This window comes from Hippopotamus amphibius, chromosome 12, assembly GCF_030028045.1.
Source record: "Hippopotamus amphibius kiboko isolate mHipAmp2 chromosome 12, mHipAmp2.hap2, whole genome shotgun sequence".
Lineage (NCBI taxonomy): Eukaryota > Metazoa > Chordata > Mammalia > Artiodactyla > Hippopotamidae > Hippopotamus > Hippopotamus amphibius.
Window position 1 is genome coordinate 4,365,866 of NC_080197.1, and position 24,525 is coordinate 4,390,390.

Below are 24,525 nucleotides of genomic sequence, written 5' to 3' on the forward strand. Positions count from 1 at the left end.
TCAGTTCTAGAGAGACATTTTATGTGACTGGTCTGAATAAAATGTAGCACATTTCATGAGGTCACGCTCTTTTAAAACAGTTTAAGAGAGGTAAAAATAGTGGAAAGCCACTGAAAATGATGCAAAGACTGTTAAAACAATACTGGTGTCTCAAGACCAATTAAAACATGAACAACTTCAGTTTTCAAAGTTATCACCACTCTGCACCTCACCCTACAGGTCCAGGAATATATCCGAGCACCACATTGATAACAGGTAAGTAGACAACAAAGTCCTCCTTTGGTGATCTGATTCACGCTAACACAAACAAGGCGTTTTCCTAGCCAAGATTTTCACACGTTGCAAGAAAATGCCTGCTTTCCGGGCATGGCAAGTGGCAATGGAAGGGCCCATAAATCAAACCGCTGGTGGAATATTTTACTTTGAAATGGAGTGACGCTTGGTTAATAATCTGAGACCCACTAATCCTGAATGGGGTGACCCGTTCAGAGTGGCCTCTGTGTAAATTCTCAGTTCATTAAATGGTGTCTGGCTTGAACAGGTCATTATGTAGTTAGCACAGACGTAATGGACTGCGCGAGAATGGCTGGGGACGCGCATGGACACACCGGCTGATTCTGGTGACTCTGACAACACTACCGAGCTTCCTTTTTAGGTGAGGTTATTTCAAATCACCAACTTTTAAATCTAGGTGGTTTTTACTTAGTATCCCCTTTGGGTTTACTGGAGAAAATGCAGTGCACAAATTTTAGATGAGGAATACTCCATTTACGATTAATTTAAACTTATGAAGCTGTTTTAACTGCCCATCTAAATGTGTTAATTAACATCGATGATGGTTTCTTATTTTTCACACTTTGTTACTCTGATCATTAACAGTGATGGAAAAGCTAAATTAAGTTAATGGGGAACGGATTATAAATTCTTAAAGGACTTCTCAGTTCATTTCCAACTGGAAAATATATAGAGGAAGATGAAGAGGCATTTTTGCCTTTACTCATAAATTTTTGGTACCAAATTTCTTAAAAACCATATGGTTTAAAAAAAATTTTTCCAAAAATTATTTCAACATGCTGCTCAGACATGATTGCTAAAAAAAATAGCACACACAGACATAACATATTGAACAGCTTGAGGAGGCCTGTAAACGTTCAACTCATTTTCTCTTTCTAAAAAAAAATACGTTATAACTGAAGAGAGAGCTCATCTCTAATCTGCAGCAGTATCCAAGGTCCTTCAAGTCTTGACACTGAAGGAGGAACAGAAGCCCCTTCCCCGTGCGTGCGCACGGCTGTGCCGAGGCGTCCACAGAAGCGCCCGCTGCCCCAGCCGGCCCAGGGCCGCGCCTGCACAGCAGCCGCACCCGCGTCCACGCGGCGCATACACCGGCCCCGCGCTGCTCAGCGAGACTTCACACCGACGAGGGCAACAATGAGGACAATGATGACGGCCAGTAATATTAAAATCACAAGCATCTTCCGATTCTTCTTTTGATACTGCTCTGCCTACAGAGAGAGGAGGGAAAAAAGGCCGTCATTTCCCCCAAAATCCAAAATCCAGTCTCGCTCATTTCCAGTCCTAGGCCTCCGGCTGCACCCACACCCCCGACACCTCTGCCATCCACTCCCGCGAGTTCAGTCGACACGAGCCCCTGACCCCGGAGCTCCCTACTGACCCAGCTTCACTAGGGCACGCGCTAGGGACCCGCCATCCCGCAAAGGCCGCAGGAGAAGCCGCGGGCTCTGCTCTCAGATCCCCGTGGGCCGCCTCTCCTCACTTCTCCTTCCACGGAATGCAAGGACTCCCCCTCTTTAACGGAAGCCTCTCTCTTCCGGACACAGTTCTTTGGATGAACATACAGCTCCTTCACTAAGAAATCAAACAACTGGCTAAAACTACCACAGCCAGAAGGGATGGACCCAGGGTCCCAAAGAAGTTCGTTTTCTACTTCCTCTGAATTTGGAAACAAGAAATTCATCCTCTGAAGTAGAAACTGGGAAGTTGGCCCCGTGGTGTCAAGCGCAGAAAGAACCCACCCGAGTCCAGTTCTGTGTGTCTGGGACATACACGCCCATCGTGCAGAATGTGACCCAGAGAAAGGAGAGGGAAGGAGAGACTCTGAGGGTGTCCCCGTCCACGTCGGGGAGCGCACTTCCTGCCCTTCCGTGGACGGTGCTGCTTCACAGTGAAGGTGGAAGGCAAGGAGGGGACAAGCCTGATGGCTATACCTGCTCAGAATGTCCGACCTCCTCTGCCCTACTTCCCCATCCCCACTAACCTTCTGACCAGGAGCTCTGTCTCCTAAGCGAGCCTGCCCACCCACCAGAAGCTACACAGCCGTGGGAGGCATCTCTGGACAAACAGATGCACCCGTCTGGAGCACCTGGCCCATGTGAAGCAGCTCCCAACACTCCACCAGCCTCCGAGGAGCTGACCGCCAGGGCAGTAGCCAGCTGCGGCCGCAGAGAGCACGGCGCGTGCCTGCTTTTCTGATATGTAAGCTGTAATGCGGAAGCCGGCACCAAAAGATACACTTTAAAACCTCTCAAAAGGATTTATAAAGTAGAACCGTAAACAAAATTTTTAGTTCCCACCAGATTTGTACACTCCCGCAGAGAAAGCTTTCTCCCTTTACCTGTGTTATATTACAAAACATGTTTCACTAGCTTTTATTTAAGAAACTTCAAAACCGATGCATAATTCAACGGTATATGAAAGCCCGCGAATTGCAGAGTGAGAAACTAAAGTTAGTTTTCACTCTTTCAATACACAAAGCTTGGCAACCAAATGAACCTAAAGCTTCAGAGCCCTCCGCAGCATCCGCCAGGCAAGCCTCTCCCTTCCCAGGACGTGCTGGAGTCCCACCCCCACTAGGCACATGGCCATGAGCACGTGGATGAGGAAGTCAAGGGCTTCTGGTAAGACCTGTGCGAGGTCTCACTTTCTGTAAACCTGACACCACCATCAGATGCAGCCATCGCTGCCACAGGAAGCAGCTGGTTTCAGAAAGATGACAGAGCAGCACATAAGTGAGTCAGAGAAATGACCATCATAGATGGCTAGGAACACCACTGGGGCTCAAAGACATGAGGAGCCCAACAGAATTCACTTCATTTGTGAGGTATACATTCCTTTTAAAGAAAATATGCATCCAATTATATATGAGAGTCACCCAGCAGCGTATGTATATGTTTCTTAAAACTGATTACAAGATTTTAAAGATGTTTTCCATTTATTTTCAACAAATATCATGAAAAACACTCCTGAAACAGCCACCTTACTATCAGCAAAGAGTATGAGAGCTAACACACTCACTTCAACAACCCACTCTTTCCTCAAGGCAGTACACAGATACACTGTGGTAGCTAGAAGGGAAAATTAGCTTTTTATCGTCTCTAGAATGAATCCCCACCAGCAACTCATCAGAAAAGTATCACAACAAGAGAGGCCTGAGTCAGCAGCTACAAGCAGACAGAATGCTCAACACATATTTTAACAAATACCCACTCAATTCATTTCCTAAAACAAGAAGACATAAACAAGGAATAGAATATTTTCTAAAAGGAGCAAAATCCCAATTCCTTCAGCATTTACGGTCACAGAAGGGGGTTCCCAGCAACTTCAAATCTGCGTGTGAGGTGCACCCGCAATCATTCACTGCGGGAGAACAGCAACAGCCCACGTGGTTGGCTCTGAATAAAAAGACCCGGTGCGTTTTTACAGCCCGATCTCGAGCCGACAGCGGATGGGCGCACCGAAGACAGTTATGACGGCAGAGAAGCCTCTTATGAGTGCCTGCTATCTGATAACAGCTGTTCAAGTTCTCAGCCACTGAAAGATATGGCATTACCTTGTGAAGCTGTTTCAAGCCATCTTCAGTTTTGATACAGGACTGTTCAACATTATAGTCGATCCTATCAAGGACGGTACCCTGAGTGATAAATGACAGTTACAGACGATCAACAACCGCAACTGGGAAAATTGAACTTCAAAAATGAGAGATACAAATTGCAGACACCATTATCCACAGGAGTATCTGCTTCACGTAGCCGTGGTGTAAAGGTACACACTGCCAGGTCTGGAATCCATCACTGCGCGCTACCCGGCACTCCGTGGCAGAGTGCAGCATTAGCTGCAATAAAGTCTAGCTCGTGAGAAAGAAATACTGACAAATTGAGGTTTCTTTTTTGGATTTAGCCACTACAGGATATGCCATATTCAGACTTACTGGGGCTTTAAAAAATATACGGTTCAGTGGAAATAGGCTCCGAGTAGTGAAGGGCTTGCTTCTGTGCCCATCTGTTGCTTAAATACTGGGATTCAAGCAAGCAGAGAAGGCCAGTTAAGCCAGGCCCCGGTTACAGTGAGGTCTGGGAACTGACCATCATGTCTATATAAACGTCACGTGTCTCCATGGGTCAGAGCAAACACGGTAGCAAACACAGAGCTCCAATCCACCATGTAAAGTTACACTTTCGCCTCAGGGAGAATTTTTAGTTGTTTAATCTCTTTGTTCAGACAGAAAGAAGGGACCCCGGGCTCCACAGAGGGACTGGGCCCTGCACAGAAACGCGCCGTGTGAGGAGACGACAGCGAGAGCAGCTCCGTGGGAGCCTGGGAGTAATTAACGTAACTAGACCCTCACAGCCTCGCTGCTCCATTCTGCGGCTGGTTTCGGGGGATCAGGACCCAAATCCCTGCTGGCAAGATAATAAAATACCCTAATCAGACTGTAACAGCCAACAAAAATTTAATTCTACTTGAAAGCTAGTGGTTCCAGTTGCCCTTACACAATAACCTGCCAAAACTAGAAGGGAAACCTTATCTGTTGTGAGAAGTGCTGCTGAGTGTGGGGCGGAACCACCCAGGCCCCCAGCGAGGCCGCTGCCGCCAGCACCCTTGGCGTAGAGGCAGAGAATATGGGGACTGTCACTGCCATTTGTTTTTTATCTAAAAAAAAGTTTATCAGTATTTTTACGGAGAATGACAGCAGTATATATGTGTATAATCTGTACACACATATACATACATGTGGGGAGTAGGTTCAAAGTGTTTTCCTGACAAAAGTGCAGAATCAAAACTGTCTGGAGAAGGACTTAATATTACAGCAGGAAAGCCCATCAAGGAGGCAGGTAAATCCACGCACCTGTTCTACAATCATTGCTCCGAGGTCCCTAAATATTTCGTTCAGGTCAGAAATAGACTGTACGATCTGGCGAATCTCCCGCTCCCGCTCTTCCACCATCAGCGTGTTCCGCTCCACCAGCACTAACTGGTCATCCATAAAACCCTAGCAAAACAAAAAGGATGAAATGTGTACATCAGGTTTTACGCCCCTCAAGAAAGCTACGGTGTACCATTTTAGATATAGCTAAAGAAAATAATTTCTGAAACTATTTCTATAAAGCACATGAACAACATATAAGCACTTATTTTCCCCTAACAGGAAAGATCCAGATTCCCCAAATGAGCAGGCTCTAAAGCACTGTCGGCCAAAGCAGGGGACACAGAGAACCCCGCGTCTGCAGCTACCCAAGGGCTAAGGAGCAAAGCCACCGGGGAGAAGCCTGCGCGCTTCTGGGCTCCTCCCAGGAGTGGGGTGTGCAGACTGCTTTCCGGAAGGTTCTGGAAGGCAGATGACAAGGTCTCCCTGCAGCCTTTGGAAAGGAAGAACCAGTACGGCCCCACGACTGTTCTTCCGCCGGCTGCGAAAGCCACCTGATGGACGTGCATGACGCGCAGGGCTGATCCGTTCGCATCGCATGGAAGTTAAAGGTCCACGAAGAGAAGAAAGCAGAACGGAGCGCAAACGCACCGCAGCCGACTCCGCAGCCCCTTCACGTACCCGATCATAAAGAGTATTATCGTCTCCATCGTCCATCAGTGGCACTGATGTATCAAAAAAATGCTGGGATCTTTCCTCTCGATTCTTCATGCCTATCATGGATAGGAATTCACTTTACTCGAATACGTAAACCATCCGGGTTACTGTTGCACCATTGAAAAGGGGAAATCTAGAGTAAAACTCAACAGTCAAAATGGAGACATTCTCAGCAGCTTTAAAAGCAGCCTGTCTCACCTCCGACAGAGGTGGGGGATAGTAAAGGGCCACACACATGCAGTCGTACACAAGCACTGGGTTACTTAAGACAAAAATCACACCGTAAACATGTGGATGCCAAGTGAATGACAAAACGACACAACCACCTGAGAATCTCTAAGAGAAGCAGAGATATTTAATCTGTTAAAAACATTTTTTAAAAAATCAATATTTCTCTCTAAAAACATCTCTAGTTAGAATTACAAATGGCCCTAGAAGTAGTACAATTAAAACACAAATATGCCAGTTGTCAGGAGGGAGAACCAGATTTGGGGGGAGCATGTGGGGACATTAGGGATTACAGTGGCAATCGAGAAAACCCAGTCTACGGGTAACAGAACGAGGATGTCGCTGAAGCCTGACTGTGCACTATTTAGGAAGGAAAGGAGGCCAAGCAGATCACTGTGCCAGTGGAGAGAACGTCTGTTTCCACTGCTCCCAGGAAAGGCATTCAGACGCTCTCTCAGATACTCACGGTCGTGCAAATGTGAAGCCTGGACATGGGCACAACTGTTTTCACCTGTTTACCAACAGCTTCCCAGCCCTGACATCTAGAAAGCTGCATGTCTTTAAAATGTGCTACATTGATTTTCAAATACTTTTAACTTGGCACAGGATAAGTTTCTGTTTCGTTTTTTCCAGATGTGAACAACTGGATGCCCTGTCGCTGTGGCGCCAATCTGGGCATGGTTTCGCACTGGGGCAGGAAGGGAGCTTCTTTCTGTTCCCTAAGGTGGGAATGTGCTCAAAAGCTAACCATGGAAGGCACAGGACAAAACGAAGAACTAGTAGCAAAAGAGAAGGACAAAAACACAAAGTTTTTGGTTCCGTGCTCCAGCGCTGGAACGTCCGTTACTCAAAGGCCCTGCACGGGCCGGACACTCACGTTTGAGGTAGCCCGACTGCGCGTGCCGGAAGCTGGTGGACAGCTCCTGAAGAGCCTGTGCCAGGGAGGCCACCACGTTGCGAAGGAGCCGCCCCTCCTGCTCCGAGCAGGCCCTGCAGGCCCGGCTAGGCAGCGCCTGCACTGCGCGCTGGCACCTGTGGAAGAGCTGGAGAACAGACGGCGCTCACAGCAGGCCGGGGGACCCCGAGTGCCCCTATGCCTCTGCGCTCCCAGGTCAGAGTGAGACGCACAGCGCTCTGTCCAGACAGGCTGGCGCCGAGAAGGGCCAAGAGATCAAAGCTGCACCAGACGTGAGCAAATGCTGTGTGTGTGTGTGTGTGTGTGTGTGTGTGTGTGTGTGTGTGTGTGTGTGTGTGTGTGTGTGTGTGTGTGTGTGCGCGTGCGTGCTGCGAGCATCACTCCTCACGGCCTTCTTCTCATTTAGCCCCAACAACCACCCCGAGAGGCAGGCATTGTCATCATCACTCTCATTTTACAGACGAGAACCCTGGGCTAAGTGAGAACCACGGCACTACCACATCGCTGAAAGCCAGGATCCGAACATCCCCGCACCCCAGGGCTCTTCCCACCCGCCACACCCCCGTCCTGTGCATCAGCAACTCGGGAGATGTACACAAATGAAAAGTGTAAGTGCTGGCTTACACACGAATCACATTATTTACAATTATTTAAATTTAACGTGTTACAAGAAACATTTCTAGGATGCTGAGTTTCTCTAGGAAACTCTGGGGCAACAGCTCCCCATCCTTCCAATGATAACTATTTTTTTAACATGAAAAAATTTTGCTCGCTAGTATACAACAGAAGTTACACGTCTTAAAATCAAATGATTGAACTTGATAATGTTCTAAATTTAATCTTCAAATCAATCCACAGCAGTCTTTATGAACAACCGAAAAACAGTCCCCACTCCTCCGACACACGGAGCAGATGCTGACACGTGGAGGAGCACAGAGCCTCCTGGAGCCCCTCTGTGACCTCAGGCTGGGACGTGAAACTCTGGGACTGACTTGCAGTCTGACTGAGAGCTGAACCACGCTCCAGCTTCCGAGAGGGCGAGAAAGCCGGGAAAGGCAGGTCCCCCCTGGGGCCTGCCCGCCCTCACCTGCGTGACCTCTTGGGTGGCTATCTCGATGGCACGCTCCTGCTCACTGCTGTCGTCCAGGGTGGGTCTGTTTAAGTGCTGGTCGTGGAGGCTGGCCAGCTCCTTCATCTTCTGTTTAATCCGGCCAACGTCGTACTGTATCTGAACAAATGAAATCACAGAACCCCACTGTCGCCTGCCAGGTATCGTCTGCTTCTGAGACCACTGGCTACACGTGGAGCGCGCAGCTCAGTCCTCAGCCAGCTGGTAGCTGCCTGAGCAACTTCTAATTCGAACGACCAGACATTCAAATACCACTCCTTGGTTACACAGGTCTTCGGTTATTTCTATAATTCAGGTAGTTAGTACTAAAACCAAAATCACAAGCGTGCAGACACACGCGCACAGACACAGACACACGCCCCTTTCCTGCGGCGTATAAACTGAATGACCCTAAAGCTGACGTACTTCCAAGGGACACACATTCGCATACAGCCAAATCAGCCTCTATGGCAGATACCTTAGCATATGTCATGTCATAATTCCCTAAATAAATAAGAGTGTGAAACTAACGTTCAACTTACTTCATCCACGCCATCCACCCATTTAGGAGGTGACCGCTTTGTCACACCAATTGCTGCTTCTGGGTCTAAGCTAATGCCTGACACCAGAGCCATGCGATCGTCAGCAAGCTACAGGGAAATAAAGGGACATTACAAAAATTATTCAAATTCAGTTTAGATAAGCACATTCTTACTCCCTTCTACATGTTGCTCCCTAAGAAGATACAGAAGTGGAGGAGTAAATGCCCCTGCCTGTATCACATACCTGCATTTGATACTGCTAGGACATGGGACTGTTTTCCTACCTTTTCATGCACCACTTCTCCATTTCCCCAGACATACTTGTGAACATGAATCTGACTTGCTCTGGCTATGGAAATGTAATGAAAAAGTCATCAAAAGATCCTTAAAAGGAAAACTTTAGTACTACCCTATGATGGGATGGCATGAACCTCAGCCATTAATTTGATCAGACAGACACAAGTTAAAAAAAAATTCTAAGAATAAAGATGCAGCTGTAGAGAACGGACTTGAAGACAAGGGGCGGGAGGGCAGGGGGCAGAGGGGAAGCCGGGACGAAGTGAGAGTAGCACTGACATAGGTACACTACCAAATGTAAAATAGATAGCTCGTGGGAAGCTGCTGCATAACACAGGGAGATCAACAACTCAATGATGGGTGATGCCTTAGAAGACTGGGATAGGGAGGACAGGAAGGAGTCGTGGGAGGGAGGGGATATGCGGATATATGTATAAATACAGCTGATTCACTTTGTTGTACAGCAACAACTGGCACAACAGTGTAAAGCAATTATATTCCAATAAAAAGCTTAAAAAAAAATTCTAGGCTGTAAATGGAACCAACACAAAAATGTCAAGGTTTACTGACACACACCTAGCTGATTTTGTAAACAGGGCCGACCCAGTTATCTCAGTCACAAGACAATTAACTACGTGTTAAAATGTGTCCAAGAACTGCCTAAAACAGTCAGCAAATTAGCCACCATTTGGCAAAAGCAATCCTTAAAATCTCAAGGCAACCTTGCACTGTCTTTTCCTTTCTTTGGTTAGATGTCCACAGGCAACATTTTCACTTATTTTGAAATGATCTCAATAATTCTTGTTTATTTTACCTATCTAATACACTGCCTTAGAAAGCTTTTAAGAATGGGAGGGAAATCATGGGTTTGGCGTGGTTAAGCTGTTCTCTTGCCCGGAGGCAGTGAACAGTTGAAAGGATCTTGAGGTACCCTCCGGAGCTCAGAATTTATAAATGCCAGTTTCAAAAGATGCAAATGATGATCAAAAAATAATGGAAAACAGCATATAAAAGTCCTTTATAGGTAATACTCTGTAAATTTTCTATATCACACTGCAGAACTGGGTGAAGAATTTATATTGCCCCCCCCCATTTATCTAAATTTATTTTTTCATTCATTCAGCAAATACTTGTTTGCTTTTCTAACAATAAAGGAACAAAGCAAAACTCTTATCCTCAGATGAAGGGGGAAAATATCACATAAGGAAATGCCTAAATTAAAAGAATTCTTCAAGTAATAAGCCCTAAATCCCAAACAGAGAGATTATAGCCAAATTCCTGAAAGCAAATGAAGAGTCTGGCGTCTGCCTCTCGTCAGGCCTGGGGTGGCGCTGCCCCCACTGGCTCAGGGCGCTTTACGCAATGACCACGCTGAAGGGACCAGCAGCCCCAGGAGTGCTCCCAGGGCGGCTGAGTCGTGACCAGGGCCAGCGCACTCCGCCAGCGCGTGGACCCTGCAGGGCCGGTGTCGTTTCAGGTCTTAAACAAATGGTGCGTCATCCCACCTGCACTATCCGGAGCTCTGCGTCTGTGACGTGGTCATCCTCGACCACAGACGCCCTGCTTGTTTTTAAGAGTTCACTGGCAGGAACTTTACATTCTTTCTATTATTTTGATCCTCACAAAAGCTAGGTGAGCTAGGAACGATTATTTCAATCTATAAATGAGGAAATTGAAACTCTGAAAAGTTAACTAGCTTGCCCAAGGTCACAAAGCTATTATGTGACAGATTAAAACCGGCCGGCTGACTCCAGACCAGTCGGCCACCCACAGCCTGCCAATCACTTTGGCAGGCCAGTGAAGTATAGCTGTAATTTGCTAGGAAAATGCACCAGGACAACAAGCCCTCAGATTTAAACACCACCACAAGACATGGTGCTCAGATCCATTCCCTACCAGCTACACCAGGGACTACAGGACAGGCTGAGCACAGAGGCATCCACAAAGCAGCCTCTCTCGAGGACCAACTGCAGACGCAGCCCCACGGTGCAGACCTCACCCACACAGAGCTGTGTATTTCTCAAAACTCCCGCCCCAAAGTCACCAAGAGCTATGCACCTCTGTGGAGGGCACGGTGACCAAAACAGAAGGGACGACTCACACGAACAGCACCCAGCATCGACAGCTGCCTAACTGAGAGCAGAATTTGAACGTAAATCTCCAGCTGTTCATACAAAGCAACACCTCTCGGTCACAGAATTTCTACTATGCCAGCTTATCATCTAACCCACTACATTTTATTATTACACCATAGCTCAATAAAATAACAGTAATTGGTTTTATTTAGTTTTTACACATGATTCTGTACTGTTGTTACTGTTTAGCAATACACCTTAAACTAAAAAGGATAAATTTTACCTAGATTTATCTGCACAGTAATTAGTATCAATTTCTCTGAAACAAATAATCACCTACGAAAAGTCAGTTGAAGTGGATTCAACTCTTTTTTAAGCAATACGTGACTTTACAACAGACGTGTTCCCCCAAAAAAACATACGTAAAAGAGTGTGTGAACACACCCTCTTCGAGTGTACTACGGGAAGCTTGCTAATTGAGAGATCCCCACATGAAGGGAACAGATGTCACCCCTTCTAGCTGGCCCTAGCTTTCCCACAGGCTGTATCAGGATGTTGCCAATAAGACAGAATAGCTGATTCTTTGAGACTGAAAACTTTAAACGGGAATAATATTTCCACTTTGTGATATAATCTATAGCAATAGCTCATCATGAAAAAGAAATGCAGCCTTACTCAAAAGAAATATTTATTTTATCCGTGTCGATTTGCAATATATATAACAGTATGTGCTATTTTTTTAAAACACTGTTTTGGGAAGGGAAAACCTAATTGAAGATAAATGTCCATTAAAAATGGGAACAAATATGAACATTAAAATAATACATTTTAAATGCCAATCACCCTTTCAACTTCAGAAACCTCACTTCCCATCTCAACATGTTTTCTCATTTTTTAGATTCAGAATAGATCAGTTTTCAAGTCGCATCCAAGTCAACTCAGACCTTCAAACGCCGCCAGACGTTACATTCTCTTTACTCGTCCCTCTCCACTCGGTGTCCCCCCACCAAACAGATGGTGTCGGTCATCAAAACTTCTATTAATGAACTTGTGCTTCTGAAGTAGAAAAAATATTTTTTAAATAAGAAAAAAATTGTTTTAAATAAAACTGTATTTATGAGGATTAAGAATTTAAGAATTCTTGTCTCTGATTTGTAACTCTCATCCTCCAAGAACTATAGGGTGCATGACCCCACCCCAGCGTCACCCAGCTCAACTGCATCAACACAGGAAAATCCCAACGGATGCTCACAACGGCACACCCAAAGACTGCTTGTTCGGCTCACCAAAGTCAACTTCTGCCCTCGGTCTGCTTTAGACATCGACAACCGTCCCTTTAAAGAGTACCAGACAGGATGCATAAACGCTTGATCTACGGACGGAACACACACACACACACACACACACACACACACACACACACTCATAAATCTTGCTGTTCCAAACACACAGCCTTCCTCCTCTTATAAAACCCTGGCTTTACGAGAAGGCTGATTTAGTGTACCATAAGATTAAGGAAATGGCAAAGCCTCTGTAGAGATTAGAAAAGTCAAACACATCCACACAAACACACGCACGCAGACACACATCCACCTAAAAAAAATAAACTAAGTGCAGCCATAATGCACTGGTAATAAGAACCAATACTGACAATTCTGGATTGTCTGTGGCAACGAACACTTAAAAAGTCCAGGAGGGATGTTGACAGTGACAGCCTAGCGGCTCTGCTTCTACCTGAGACAGTAGGGGAACATGTGTGATGCAGTCAGACCACAGGCATAACTCCCTGGGCGCCGAAGCTAAGAGGCAGTGAAGCTGGAGAAACCTCAGCTTTTTGAGGGAGTGAATAAGCATGCTGTATAAAAGACTCAGGGGCTGTCAGCACTACAGTTTTGCTTTTTAAAAAATCTGTGATCGTTTTAAAATAGTGCTTACTTTTTCTGATTATGAAACAATAAATGTTCAAAATAGACACTTCTTTAAAAGTACAAAAAATATAGAAATAAAAAAATCTGACAACCCCATCCCCCAGATAAAATGTTGCTAGTTTCAATGATTTTCCTTTTTTTCTCAATTCTTATATACATCCTCAAAAAAAAAAAAAGTAGGGAGCAACAACTTTCTGCGCTTTGCCGGTACTGGACCCCCACTGACCTGGTCATCTTAGTCCCAACAACAAACCCGCAGAGGGGACTGCTCCCTGTTCCACAAACACAGACACCGAGGGGCCCAGAGACGTTCCTTCTCAATGCTGCCCTCAGCAGGGGGATCAGTGAGCCAGCCCAGGGCCCCCACGTCCCTGCTATTTCACCTTGCCTTTCTCAGGCTATGTGGTTTGGGAGCCTGATTTTACACCTTGTAATTTTTTAACAGTTCCTCCTATGAATTTAAAAACCCAACAGTTTGGGAGACGCCTGTCACAGGTGGGGAGCAGATGAGAGCAGAGAGCGGAGGAGAGGGCCAGACGCTGGGCAAAGGAGTGATGGGGGCGGGCTTTCTCCCTGGGCACGGCTCCCTTGGTATTTCTGGAGAGGAGCAGAGCCTGCTAGCCTCAGGGTGCGGCAGATGTTCGTGCTGCTCTGAGTAGGAGAAATGACAAACCAACGCGGACACGCTGCAGGAGGCCACCCGTGACGCCGTCAGCACAGCGTGCTTGGGCCTCACCTACACAGGGGTGGGCTTTCAACCGACCCACGTCGCGACGGATGCGAAGCCCTGCTGCAGCCCTGGCCGAGCAAGGCTCTGGACACCATTCCCAGCCCAGTCCCCGCTTCTCGCTCAGCACCTGGCACTTCATAGTCACAAATACACAACTACACGAGTCAACCATAAACGGAACGAATGAATGAAGTAAAGATAAGACAAGTCATCTACAACTCCCTTTACTCATACAGTGGTTCTGGACAAAGGACAAGAAGGGGAAGTGAGCGGCCTGGGTGGTTGAGGGGCCACGTGGCCCAGGAGTGAAAAGGCTGGGCTTGGAGTTCGGAGGACCTCGTACGCATGTGAGGCGTGTGTGGCTGGGAAGGTGGCTCTCTGCTCAGGGTCTCTGCTACAGACCGTGGCAGAGAGAACTTTGGGGAGCAGGGGTAGCCAGTGTCTGGAACTTGCTGCCTGGAGAGGAAGTAGGAGACTGGAATAGGTTCAGATGGCGGAGCGTGCAGGAAAAAGGACCCCTGATGGGTCCGGTGGGAGAGGTGTTCAAACTGAGGCTGTTGTGCTGTTCTTTCTCTCCTCCCCACCCCTCCCCAGCACACTTCCTTTTTGGGACCACAAGTCCTACCTTTCCAAACCTTTCAGTAAGGGGTCGCATCCATTCTTAGATGGATGGGTTTGGTTTTAAATACTAATTGTTTTTTAATGACTCAAGTAATAGCTACACATGGTTTAAAGATACATATCCAACCTAAGAAAAGGGTTTGCAATAGAAAGGCAGTTTCCCTTCCATCCCAGACTTTTCCTGGAAGGTATCCACTGTAATAGTTTCTTGTCTCTTGTCAGAAATCTCCTAAGTACACACATGCCTGAGATTAGTTATTTTTCTTAAAAAAATAAAACAGAACATTATTATTATTATGTTAAAGAGTCCATGACTTTGCATCAGGCTCCTTCCCACTCGGCCGCATATCTGGGAGCTCACTCCCTCGCAACCAGCAGAGACAGACTGCATTCTTTTCAACAGGTTTGCACGGGGAACTAGAGATGCTACACAATTTATTTAACCAGTTCTCCAGGAAGGGTCTTTGGGTTGTTTCCCGTCTGTTGTTATTAGCAACTAGTAAAGGACCCCACTGGTTTTGAAGACAGTGGCCCTAACCCCACCTTACTGTTCAAACTTCTAAATTAAAACAAAAACCAATGACACCCTCCCACTCCCAATTTTAAAAGGACTCTTTTACAAAGGTCTACCCTTAGGAAAAATATTTTCATCCCCTTCATGGCTGAAACAGATTATAGAGACACAAAACCAACAATCACAGTTCAATCTTCTTTTTCCTCAACGCTTTTATTAGCACAACTAGAATAAAGTGCTGTGAACACGCACCCTCTCCATCTTCTGGGAGAATTGCTAATAAGTAATGAAAAGGCCAAAATCGTGCTGCTAGGAAGGGGGCCACGTAATGATGAGTCAGCCACCCAACCGGAGGGTCACTCGCTCGGCCGGTGACACCTCGGCAGACACCTCAACAGGTCTGGTGGCTCCGGGTCCCGCTTCCTTAGGGCTTTCGCCAGACATCACGTCCCTCTACAGCCCTAAGCAACGTCCCTGCACAGTCTCAGGCAGCAAGGGAGCTGCACGCATAATCGTAAAGACAACTGGGCTAAGTGCAAGAAAATGTTCAACCTTTACTGCTTCCAAAGTTGAGACACTTTCCCAAGAGTAGTAAATAATGTTCCTAAGCCCTTCTCTAAATCACCAATTTACCTGGTGTGAAAATATATTAAATAAATCCTAAATATTAAATTGTAAAACACAATTAGAAGTAATCAAAACAAATGCTAAAATATGTGCAAACTGTTAGCATTTTACACATGACCAAAGAGTTCAGAAAAATGCATAATTATATAAACTGATATACAAAAATATTTAAAACACAATACCTCATCCAGCTCCTGAAGAGATATGTTGTTCCCATCAGCCCATCCAGTTAGGGATAGCAAAAAAAAAAAAAAGAAGGATGGGGACAGACAGATAAGGGATGGTCAGTTGAGAAAACACTGAGATTTTAAGCAACTCTAAAGTTGACTAAAAATAAAGATCCACTAACCAAAGCATTAAAAAAAAAAACTCCCCCCTTCTGATTCTTCCCTTTTTTGTTTAAAAAAAAAGGCAACATCAATATTTATTTTATTGTGTTTTTTATTTTTATTTACTGTGATTGTTGTTTTGGTAAATGAGATAGGAAACAATAAATAGTTGTAAAAATTAACATACAATAGAAACAAACACACTTGCTTTAGTTTCAATAAAATATGATGGTATTCTGTTTCATAAACATCAAACATCATATACAATATTCTAAATTTCCCTTAGGAAGATAAGAGAGCAAAGCTAAAATGTAATTTTACCATGTGAAATAAATGTAAATTTTAACATGTAAATCAGCCCTGCAAATGCAGCAAAATTAGAAAATGAACAACCCACAAAAATTGTCTATGGCCGTATTCAGATAATACTTGAGTGACCACATATGTAAGGGCTCCACAAACTCAATCCCGCAGACACGGCTTTCTCCGCGGTAATAAGCAAGCTGAGAAGCCACTCTTCCCCGGAGAGAGACACAGGTGGTAAAAGGAAAGAAAAACTCTTCCCATTTGCTTGGCATGTGTTATGACTAGTCTAGAAGACACTTAGGTATTTATAAGGCTGTTATAAAAGAAAGTAAAACAAAAGGTAAGGAGAGTCTGTTTGTTTGTTTGTTTTTTAAGGGGGAGTAGGAAGGAAGAAGTACCGGCAGGCAGAAGATTAAGTTTCAATTTAAAACCAAAGGTTCTTTTTTCGATCAATGTGGAACTCTATCTTCTGAGCAGACATTTACTAATGATAGATAATCTGAACAACTACGTTTTTTTGTTTTTGTTTTTTAACAGTATTGATCACTGAAATAATTACTGGTGAACTTCAATAATCAACTGTTATTTTTTTATGCTGAGCAGTAAATTTAGAAAATAAAAAAACATAACTTCCTTATTTAAAAATTAATAGTGCAAATGAAACTGGTCTATCAGGGCCAAAATATTATTAAATAATGACAGCAATAACAGTGTAACCACACAACATTCCTCCATGTAAAAATTCAATTAGCTGACATTATAGAAAGCTGAAAGGCCTCTTCATTCCTTCTACAATTTGCTATGAGAGCAAGAGAACTATATTTCTATACACACCCTGCCATAACAGTAGTACTACAAGATATTACTTGAGAAGATATTCTCAAATGGAAATCTGATTTAATTACCTTTTACTTTAAAAAGAAAAAAAGAAAACCTTTATTTTTTAAAAGCTTAACATTTTCAGCAAGAAAGCACTGAAGCGTTTTATTAATAAAACAAGACACAAGGCAAAACTCCTAGTTCAGCATCTCAATCTGCACATCTGCCCGTTCTACAGCGGCTCCTTGGCATCTAATCTTTGGATAAAGCATTACTGCAAACCCTGGTTAAGATCTCTGCTACACATGAGCCTGGCCTCTTGGATTATTAACTAAGCACACACCCTGGTCTTTTGGTTTCTACAATTATTAGCTGACAAGAGGTGAAATCAGAATCATGGGCTAGAAATGACTTTTAAAAAAAATAGGAAAATCATGCTTCAGAATATATAAATCCATTTCCCCAAAGTCACGGGGCTCAGATGGGGACAGACCCAGGTATTCAGGCCTTTTCTCACCTCAGCTTCCAGTCTAATTTTATTAACAATTCAGGGAGTTACTAGTGACAGGCAGCTACTACCATACCACATGGGGAATTAAATTCTGGAGGTCATCTTTTTGAAGAGCATCATCCCCTCCCATTTTGCTACTTAAAAACAGAAGGCTTTCACAACTCGCCCTGCCATCAATTTACCAGAAAATTTTGTCAAGACCCGAATTAAAACATTTAGCATTACCATCAGGAAAAAGCAAAATATAGCCAAATGAAAACACGTTACTACACATCATCACCTTCTAAATCTTTATAATGTCTAAATCTAGGTTTCTGATCTGCCAATGGCATACAATCAAGCAAACACTGAAAACTCCAAGTAGCATGTGGAATTTATAGTCTAAAGAACTTTCTACATAAAACTGAAAAATAAGTGGAAACCCATCTGTGTTTACTCAGGAAGTCTGGAAAAGTTGAGCAAAATGAGTTGGAAATACAGGTCTATGCTATAGTGATATTTATTTTATTTCCGTTACTGCCAAAATAAAAGTTTGCTTCACTTTTATCCAACAAAGTACCCTTATTCTCAAGTAAGCCTCTCTGCTCAAATGGAATCTTTAGAAGCAGAAAAGCAAATAGATCTAAAGAGAAATATACAATGATTTCATACTTGGATTGTAAAGACAGAGAACTAATTTTCCAACATACTCAGCATGGACTAAAACTTAGAACCTTCAATATGCAAGTTAAAGTGGACTTGCATGGCTGTAAAGTGACATAAAGAAAGATGCAATCCTACTCTAAGGAAAAAAAAATTGTTTTAATGGGTTCTTCCACTCTCCGGGATCTGCAGCCCAAGTCTGGGAAAAGCAGCCAGCACTCCTGTGGCCCAGCAGGTAGCACAGGGCTCGGGGCCAGGTCTGCCTGAGTTCCCATTCCAGCTCCCTGGCTCGCTAGGTAGGCAACACCGAGCAAGTTTCCTAACTCCTCGAAACTTCAGTTTCCGGATAAACAACAGCGCCTATCTGATGACAGCCCTGTGAGGACGAAGCAGGGTTGCACATAGAGAGGGCTAAGCCCAGTGCCAGGTGCCTAGTAAGCTCTCGATAAATCTTGGCTAATATCATAGTCAAGACTGAAGAAGGACCTCAGGTTTCTTATAACCATAGTTAATCCTCAGTTGTTTTTTCCCCCTAAAGCACACCCTGTCTTATTAAAAACAATGTGCTACTTTCAAACTAATCTAAGACCAATTAATTCTCGCTTCCATTTATAGATTGTGCATTGTTTTGAAGCAGAGAATAGAGTAGGCAGTAAACACTAACAAAGTAGCTCAAATCCCTCTATAAGAAGTTTCAAAAGATCAAAGGAAATCACACAAGTCACACAGCACCTCATCAGATCAGAACAGCAACTCAACATCTACTTGTCATTCATTCATTGAAGACTTTACATATTTTTTTGAATGATTATTTAATGCTGCAAATTCATTTCAGCTTCTTAAAGCGAAGCTGCCTGTAACTGCTTGAATGGGGTGCTGCCTTAAAACCTGCACTTGGCAGACAGAATATTAAAGCCACTTCTCCATGGCACTGGAGCCACTTTTGAGGATTTTTGTGGTAACACGGGGCTGATGGGCAGGGCAATGCTGTTGACTATGACTTCCTCCTTTGCAAATCAAAGCGGAGACTGACTGCAAGCCTTGGTCAGGAGAAACAATGTATTAAAACAGAATTTGAGAAAGTATGGCTGAATCCACAGGGCCACTGGAAATCACCTAACTCAAACCCTCAATTTACAAATAAGGCAAAAGATGTCAGAAGAGATTAAAAGCTTGCCCTAAGACCTACATTCTGTGTCAGCCACAGAGTGAAACTTAGCCCTAAACTCCCAGGTTTAGAGTCCAGTGCTCTTCCCTTCATTTCACGCTGCCCTGAGGCATAACCGTGATGAGGCAACTGAAACTGAGGCCAAACAAAATGAATGGGAAATACCAACAGCTGCATTTTGCTGAGAGTCTAAAAATCAAACCCCTCCTCTGTTTTTAACAATTAGTTTTACTAATATCAACACAACCAAGAACACAATTAAGTAGAATTCTGTTCACTTCTGGGTGCTGAACTTTAAAGAGCACACAGAAAGACTAGACTTCATTCAAAGTCAAGAAACTTAACCTCCCTGCCTGAGCCGGGACTGCTGAGCTAGAGAAAGCTCTAGGGCACAAGAAAGCTGCAGGGTTATCTATCCTGCAGGAGGAGGAAGAGGCTTCCTGTGTCAGAGACCCCGGGGCCAGAAGCAGAGCTCGGATCACAGGATGCAAGACACAGACAGAGATGGGGGCTAAGAGAGGCAAGGACTTTTTTGGTAGTGACAGGGGTGGGGGTGATGGCTGCTGGAATTTCCTATCCCCATCACAGAACGTGGTCAAGGAAGGCAGGCAGAGGGGTTATCACAGAGGGGATGTTGGGTCAAATGACCTTTAGGTCCCTTCTGGCCCTTGGGACTTCTTGTTTGTTTTGTCACTGCACATCCTCCTCAAATTCCTGCTTAGCTGTGACATATTTGTCTGAATGCTGCACACACCTGTTTTACTATGCGTATATAGGTACACACAATAACCCTTCCACCATCAACCACCACCTTCTAGCTTTTCCCTCCCAGCAGGATGCAAAAAAAAAAAAAAAAAAAGCCTGTTTAAATGTTTTGAATGGTATAGCTTTATGTGTGCTTTGCTTTGAGGTGTGTGATATACACAACCACTCACAAACACCACTTTACAATCTCCACAGCTTTCACCTAAAATAAGGATGTGAAAATTCAGATTTAAAACTAAAAAAAAAAAATTTAGATGTGATTTATTTCTAATTGTGAGATAACTTGCACAACCCCAAATCAACTTCTATAGCTTTTTCTTCTAATTAGGAAGTAGAAATTTCAGTTTATGATTTTTAAATTAAGTTTTACTCTAAAATTTAGTTACTTCCTTTTTTAATTACCTGAGTTTTAGATAAATATATATAAGTTGCCTTTTGTTATACTTGTGTTTTTAACATGACAGGTATTTATTTTTTTGGTTTTTATTTATGATTTTTCAAACAGACAGAAAAATATGTAAAATGGTATAGCATCCCCCCATATAGTCATCAGTAGACTTAACAATTAGTAACACTTTGCCTTCTTTGTTTCCTTTGGAGGGGAGGCTAAGGATAGAAACTAAGTGATATTTTGACATTTCAATACTAAACATTTCAGTAGACCTTTCTACTAAAACAAATTTAATTTTAATTAGTTTAATTAACTAATAATTTCTTAATATCACCTAAGACCTAGTCCGTGTTCAAATCTGACAGCATTAATTTCGTTTGATTTGCTACATGATTTTGAAATTTACAACTCAGAAATGAGGCTTTAAAATTTTTATGAGCTAGATATGCACTGAAAAATATTACATCAGTTATTTAATAAAGTTTTTAAAAATTGTGTCAGACATAGCTTTCCCCCCCAAAATGTTTATAACATTTTTCCAATTTCCAGAAAAGCTGAAAATATTGTACCCTCTATGTAGTCATGCTAACATCTTGCCATATTTAATTGTGTGTGTGTGTGTGTGTAGAAATGGTTTCTGTAGAATCAAGTATAAGCAAGTTGAAAATATAATTCACCCCTAAACACTTGGGAAACTTATCACATGCCATGTGTTTTTTAACGCAATTAAAATATATAAACGTGTGACTTCTAATTAATTTTAACTTAGGCAAACCATTTTTGTTTAATTGCAAAATCTATTTTTTAGATACTCTGAACTGACTACAAGGATATTTTAAATGATCTGATTGCTTATAATGATCTGAGAAAGATTTTAGTCAAACCAATATATGTAACATTTTAAATGGTATAATATGTAGAAAATATTTTTTTAGTGCTTATTTAGACATGTAGTTTTACTTTTCAATCTATTTTCAAGAAAATGTCTGAGTTAGCTAAATATACCTGTACATTTTCTGACATCTATTTTTCCAAATTGTATACTTTAGCTATATATTTTATATTATTTGACTTGGTTTATATATACATTTAAAATTGCCTAAGTTAGAAAACCATTTTAAAAATAGATTTGACTTGGAGATGCACTTTTAAAAAGATGCCCGTCTCAGACACCAGGTTTTTAAATCATTTGACCAAATGATTAAAAAAAAAAGAAAAGTCTTATGTTATCCTCTGGTTCAGTGTATTTTGAACCTTATATGATTAAAATTTTAAAGCAAACATTATGTTTTAAAATCAGTTGAAGATTGATACCTTAGAAACATTAACATGAGTTTTAGTTCTGTTTTTCCTTCCCCACGAGGTAGCATAAAATCAGACCATTTAAGGAATACGCAATTTTTACATCTTATTTAGCAAAGCTAAAGTTCCATTGAGGAATTTTTTTTCATTCAATTTCTACTATTTCTTGGCTTATTTCAGAACATTCTTTTCAAAATTAGTGCTGGACTTAGCCTGTTTCCATTTTGCACTTCAGTATAATACCATTTCTTTCAGCTTACAAATGTAAAAAAGCCTTCAAATTCTTAAGTAAATGAAAACCTAAACACACTCTGTTTTCTATGCTTTTTGACCTAAATGTACCGTGATTTTATTCCTAAAACTGCTCATACAGTTTACAATAGCTTTTCTATATAAGATGGCCAAATACATTTTCCTCCTGTGATTTACAAAAAGGAAAAACTGTCTTTGTAGACGCTCTGTCAATAATCAAGACGGATGGCCGATTTTTGTGAAGCATTTAGATCAAGTCATTAAGAAAAAAATTAAAAGGAATACAGTCCCTACCAGGTGAAATAAGTGTGAGATTCCCATATACAGATATGTCAAGTACCCCCGAGAATTGGGTCTTGGGATGACTTTATTCTCTCCTCCTCCAATGCTGCTTCTATCCAAACCCAGCCTGTCTACAGCAAGGAGCCCCCCGCTGCAAACTAGGGTCATAACTTCACTTTGCAATGGAGGCTACCACAGAGCTCATCTTCACCCTCTTGTTTAGATCATGCACCCCCACTCCCCTATCCAACAGAGCAGGAAACTGAGGTTCAGAAAGGGAAGGTAGCCCTTTATCAAAAACAGACAGAAACACAACGCTAATCTTTCCAGGCCCTCCCAGTAAAAGATTCTACTGCTGGGCTAAAGAAAGAAAGGTTCAGGTTAATTAAATCAAAGACCCGTGGGCTATTTGGGGGTTAATTTTCACATACACACCATGTTCTTTTTTAAAAAGTTCGAATGGAGAGAGAAGCTTAATTTCCTGTCTGGGAAATGGAAAACCAAGAAGCTAGCACCTTACACGGCCTCACAAACCAGAGCCCCCAGGAGAAACAGCGAAGCAATGATTCACAGGGAACACGAAACACAGGGCTGCGAGCCCATTAAAAGAAAACGGGCGAAAAAACCCTAAGCGACAACTCCTTCCTCTTGGAGGGGGGTGGGGGGAGGGCATCGTTCATTTGCAAGGATTTGGGTCTGCGAGCCTGCAACCCGACCATCAGAACCAAAGTGAGGCTCAGTCTGCGGGGGCGGAGGGGGGGCTTAAAACGGAACAAAAAGGCTTCAGAAAAGCCCAAAGCTTCCAAATCTTAGTGCTAAAACATGTAAATGGAAGGCTGCCGGTCGCGCGGGGACGGCCGGGGGGAGGCGGGACTGGGAGGGATGCGGAAGTGAGAGAGCGAGAGAGCGAGAGCGAGAGAGAGAGAGAGTGCGAGGCGGAGATGGAGCAGGGGCCCAGCACCGGGGGAAGGGGGGGATCGGTGCTCTCGCACCCCAGCCTGGGGACCTTGCATTTCCGCACTAGTCTTATCTTCTTTCTTAAACAGAGAGACAGACAGAGACAGACAGACAGGCAGAGCCGCAGTGCACACGGCGCGTGTGTCGGAGAGGCCGCCGGGAGACTCACCGCAGCAATGCTACGTGAATGCAGAGGGCTGGAGGTGATGTGACTACTCACTTGCTCGGCTAACAGCTGCCGGTTTTGGATGGAATTATTCCGCAACAACAAGAAAGCGTCGGTTAAACGCCTGGTGGCCATGGCTCACCCTTTGTGACCCCCCGCTCAGGGGCCCCCCGCCCACTGCGAGTCCAGATTGATTCACTTGCTTTCTCTTGGCCCGGCCTGGGCTGGCCCGCCCTCCACAGGAGCTTCTCTGGACCGGGCCTCGGGCCTGCAGCCAAGCAGGCGCTGCTTGGCGCTTCCTCTGAGCGCAGAGACCCCTCCCCAAATACCCACCTAGGCTTTCAATTGTCTGACTCCCCCTACCCAAGGCCTGCCTTCGATCTCTAAGCACTTAGATCCCCCCAATCCTTGCGTGGCCTGCCAGCCTCCCAGAGACCCCTCCCCAATCCAACGCTGGATCCACAAGCGTCTAACTCGCCAATCCGGCTCGGGGCCGGGAGGCTCGGAAGCCCCCTACCACCTCCGTCTCTGCCGCCCCCCACCAGGGCCCTCGCCTGCTCTCCCTCGCTCGGCTCACACGCGCCTGGGCCGGGCCCTGGGGCCCGCCTCAGGCTCACGTTCCCCGGCGGAGGCCCGGGAGGCCCACTCGAGGGCCCGCGAGGACAACCCGGGCCAGGCCTGGGCCCTCGACTCCTGCTGCTCCCTGCTGGGGCCCGGCCCGGGCCTGCGGAGGCCGAGGCCCGCCCTCCTGACCCCCTCCCTGTGTGGGCGGCCTGCTCCTGCACCGCCACAGCAGGCGGCCGGCCTCCAGGAGGGCAGAGGGGCCTGCTCCCCGGCCCCCTCACGCCTCCTCTCCGCCTCCCTCCAGCCCCGGATCTGCCTGCCGCTCGGCCCGGGCCGTTTCCGCGCCGCGGTCCCGGGCTCCGGCGTGCCCCCCCCGGCCCTCTTCCTGTCCGTCTCTCGCGAGTGCCCCCCCGCGACGTTCACAAGCCCTGCTCTCAACGTTCCGGGCGCGGGAGATTCCCCACCCCCACCCCCGCCCCGGGGCACGGGAGCGCTCCGCCCTCCCCCTGGGGCGTTCGCCCGACGCTCAGGGGCCCGGTGCCGAGGGGGTGCTGGGCGCGGGCTTTCGGGCAGGCCTGAGCCACGAGGGCGCGGCCCCCGCGGC

General features: G+C 44.8%; 1 protein-coding gene across 3 annotated transcripts; it reads right to left on the minus strand.

Annotated features, from left to right (window-relative positions):
* Positions 1 to 24,290, minus strand: STX16 (syntaxin 16). Of its 3 annotated transcripts, none has more exons than XM_057702258.1 (8): positions 23,412 to 24,290; positions 8,676 to 8,783; positions 8,113 to 8,253; positions 6,987 to 7,152; positions 5,846 to 5,937; positions 5,147 to 5,290; positions 3,851 to 3,931; positions 1 to 1,505 (listed from the first exon to the last, which is right to left on the minus strand). In XM_057702258.1, exons 1-8 carry the CDS (start codon positions 23,490 to 23,492, stop codon positions 1,401 to 1,403), a joined length of 918 nt encoding a protein of 305 aa, XP_057558241.1. In that variant the 5' UTR covers positions 23,493 to 24,290; the 3' UTR covers positions 1 to 1,400. The 3 variants fall into 3 exon arrangements, with proteins under 3 accessions (XP_057558241.1, XP_057558240.1, XP_057558242.1); XM_057702257.1 differs by having other exon boundaries at positions 23,361 to 24,290; XM_057702259.1 differs by lacking the exon at positions 23,412 to 24,290 and adding an exon at positions 11,992 to 12,264.
* Between the last annotated feature and the right edge of the window lie 235 nt (positions 24,291 to 24,525).

Bases quoted from the DNA above. Each gene is read 5' to 3' on its own strand.
- STX16 (XM_057702257.1), bottom strand. From the start codon at position 23,492: ATGGCCACCAGGCGTTTAACCGACGCTTTCTTGTTGTTGCGGAATAAT. The intron at 5,938-6,986 runs GTGAGTGTCCGG...TATCCATGATAG, and splicing joins GCAGTCGGGCTACCTCAAAC to GCATGAAGAATCGAGAGGAA. The intron at 1,506-3,850 runs GTAATGCCATAT...CTCTCTCTGTAG, and splicing joins GCTTGAAACAGCTTCACAAG to GCAGAGCAGTATCAAAAGAA.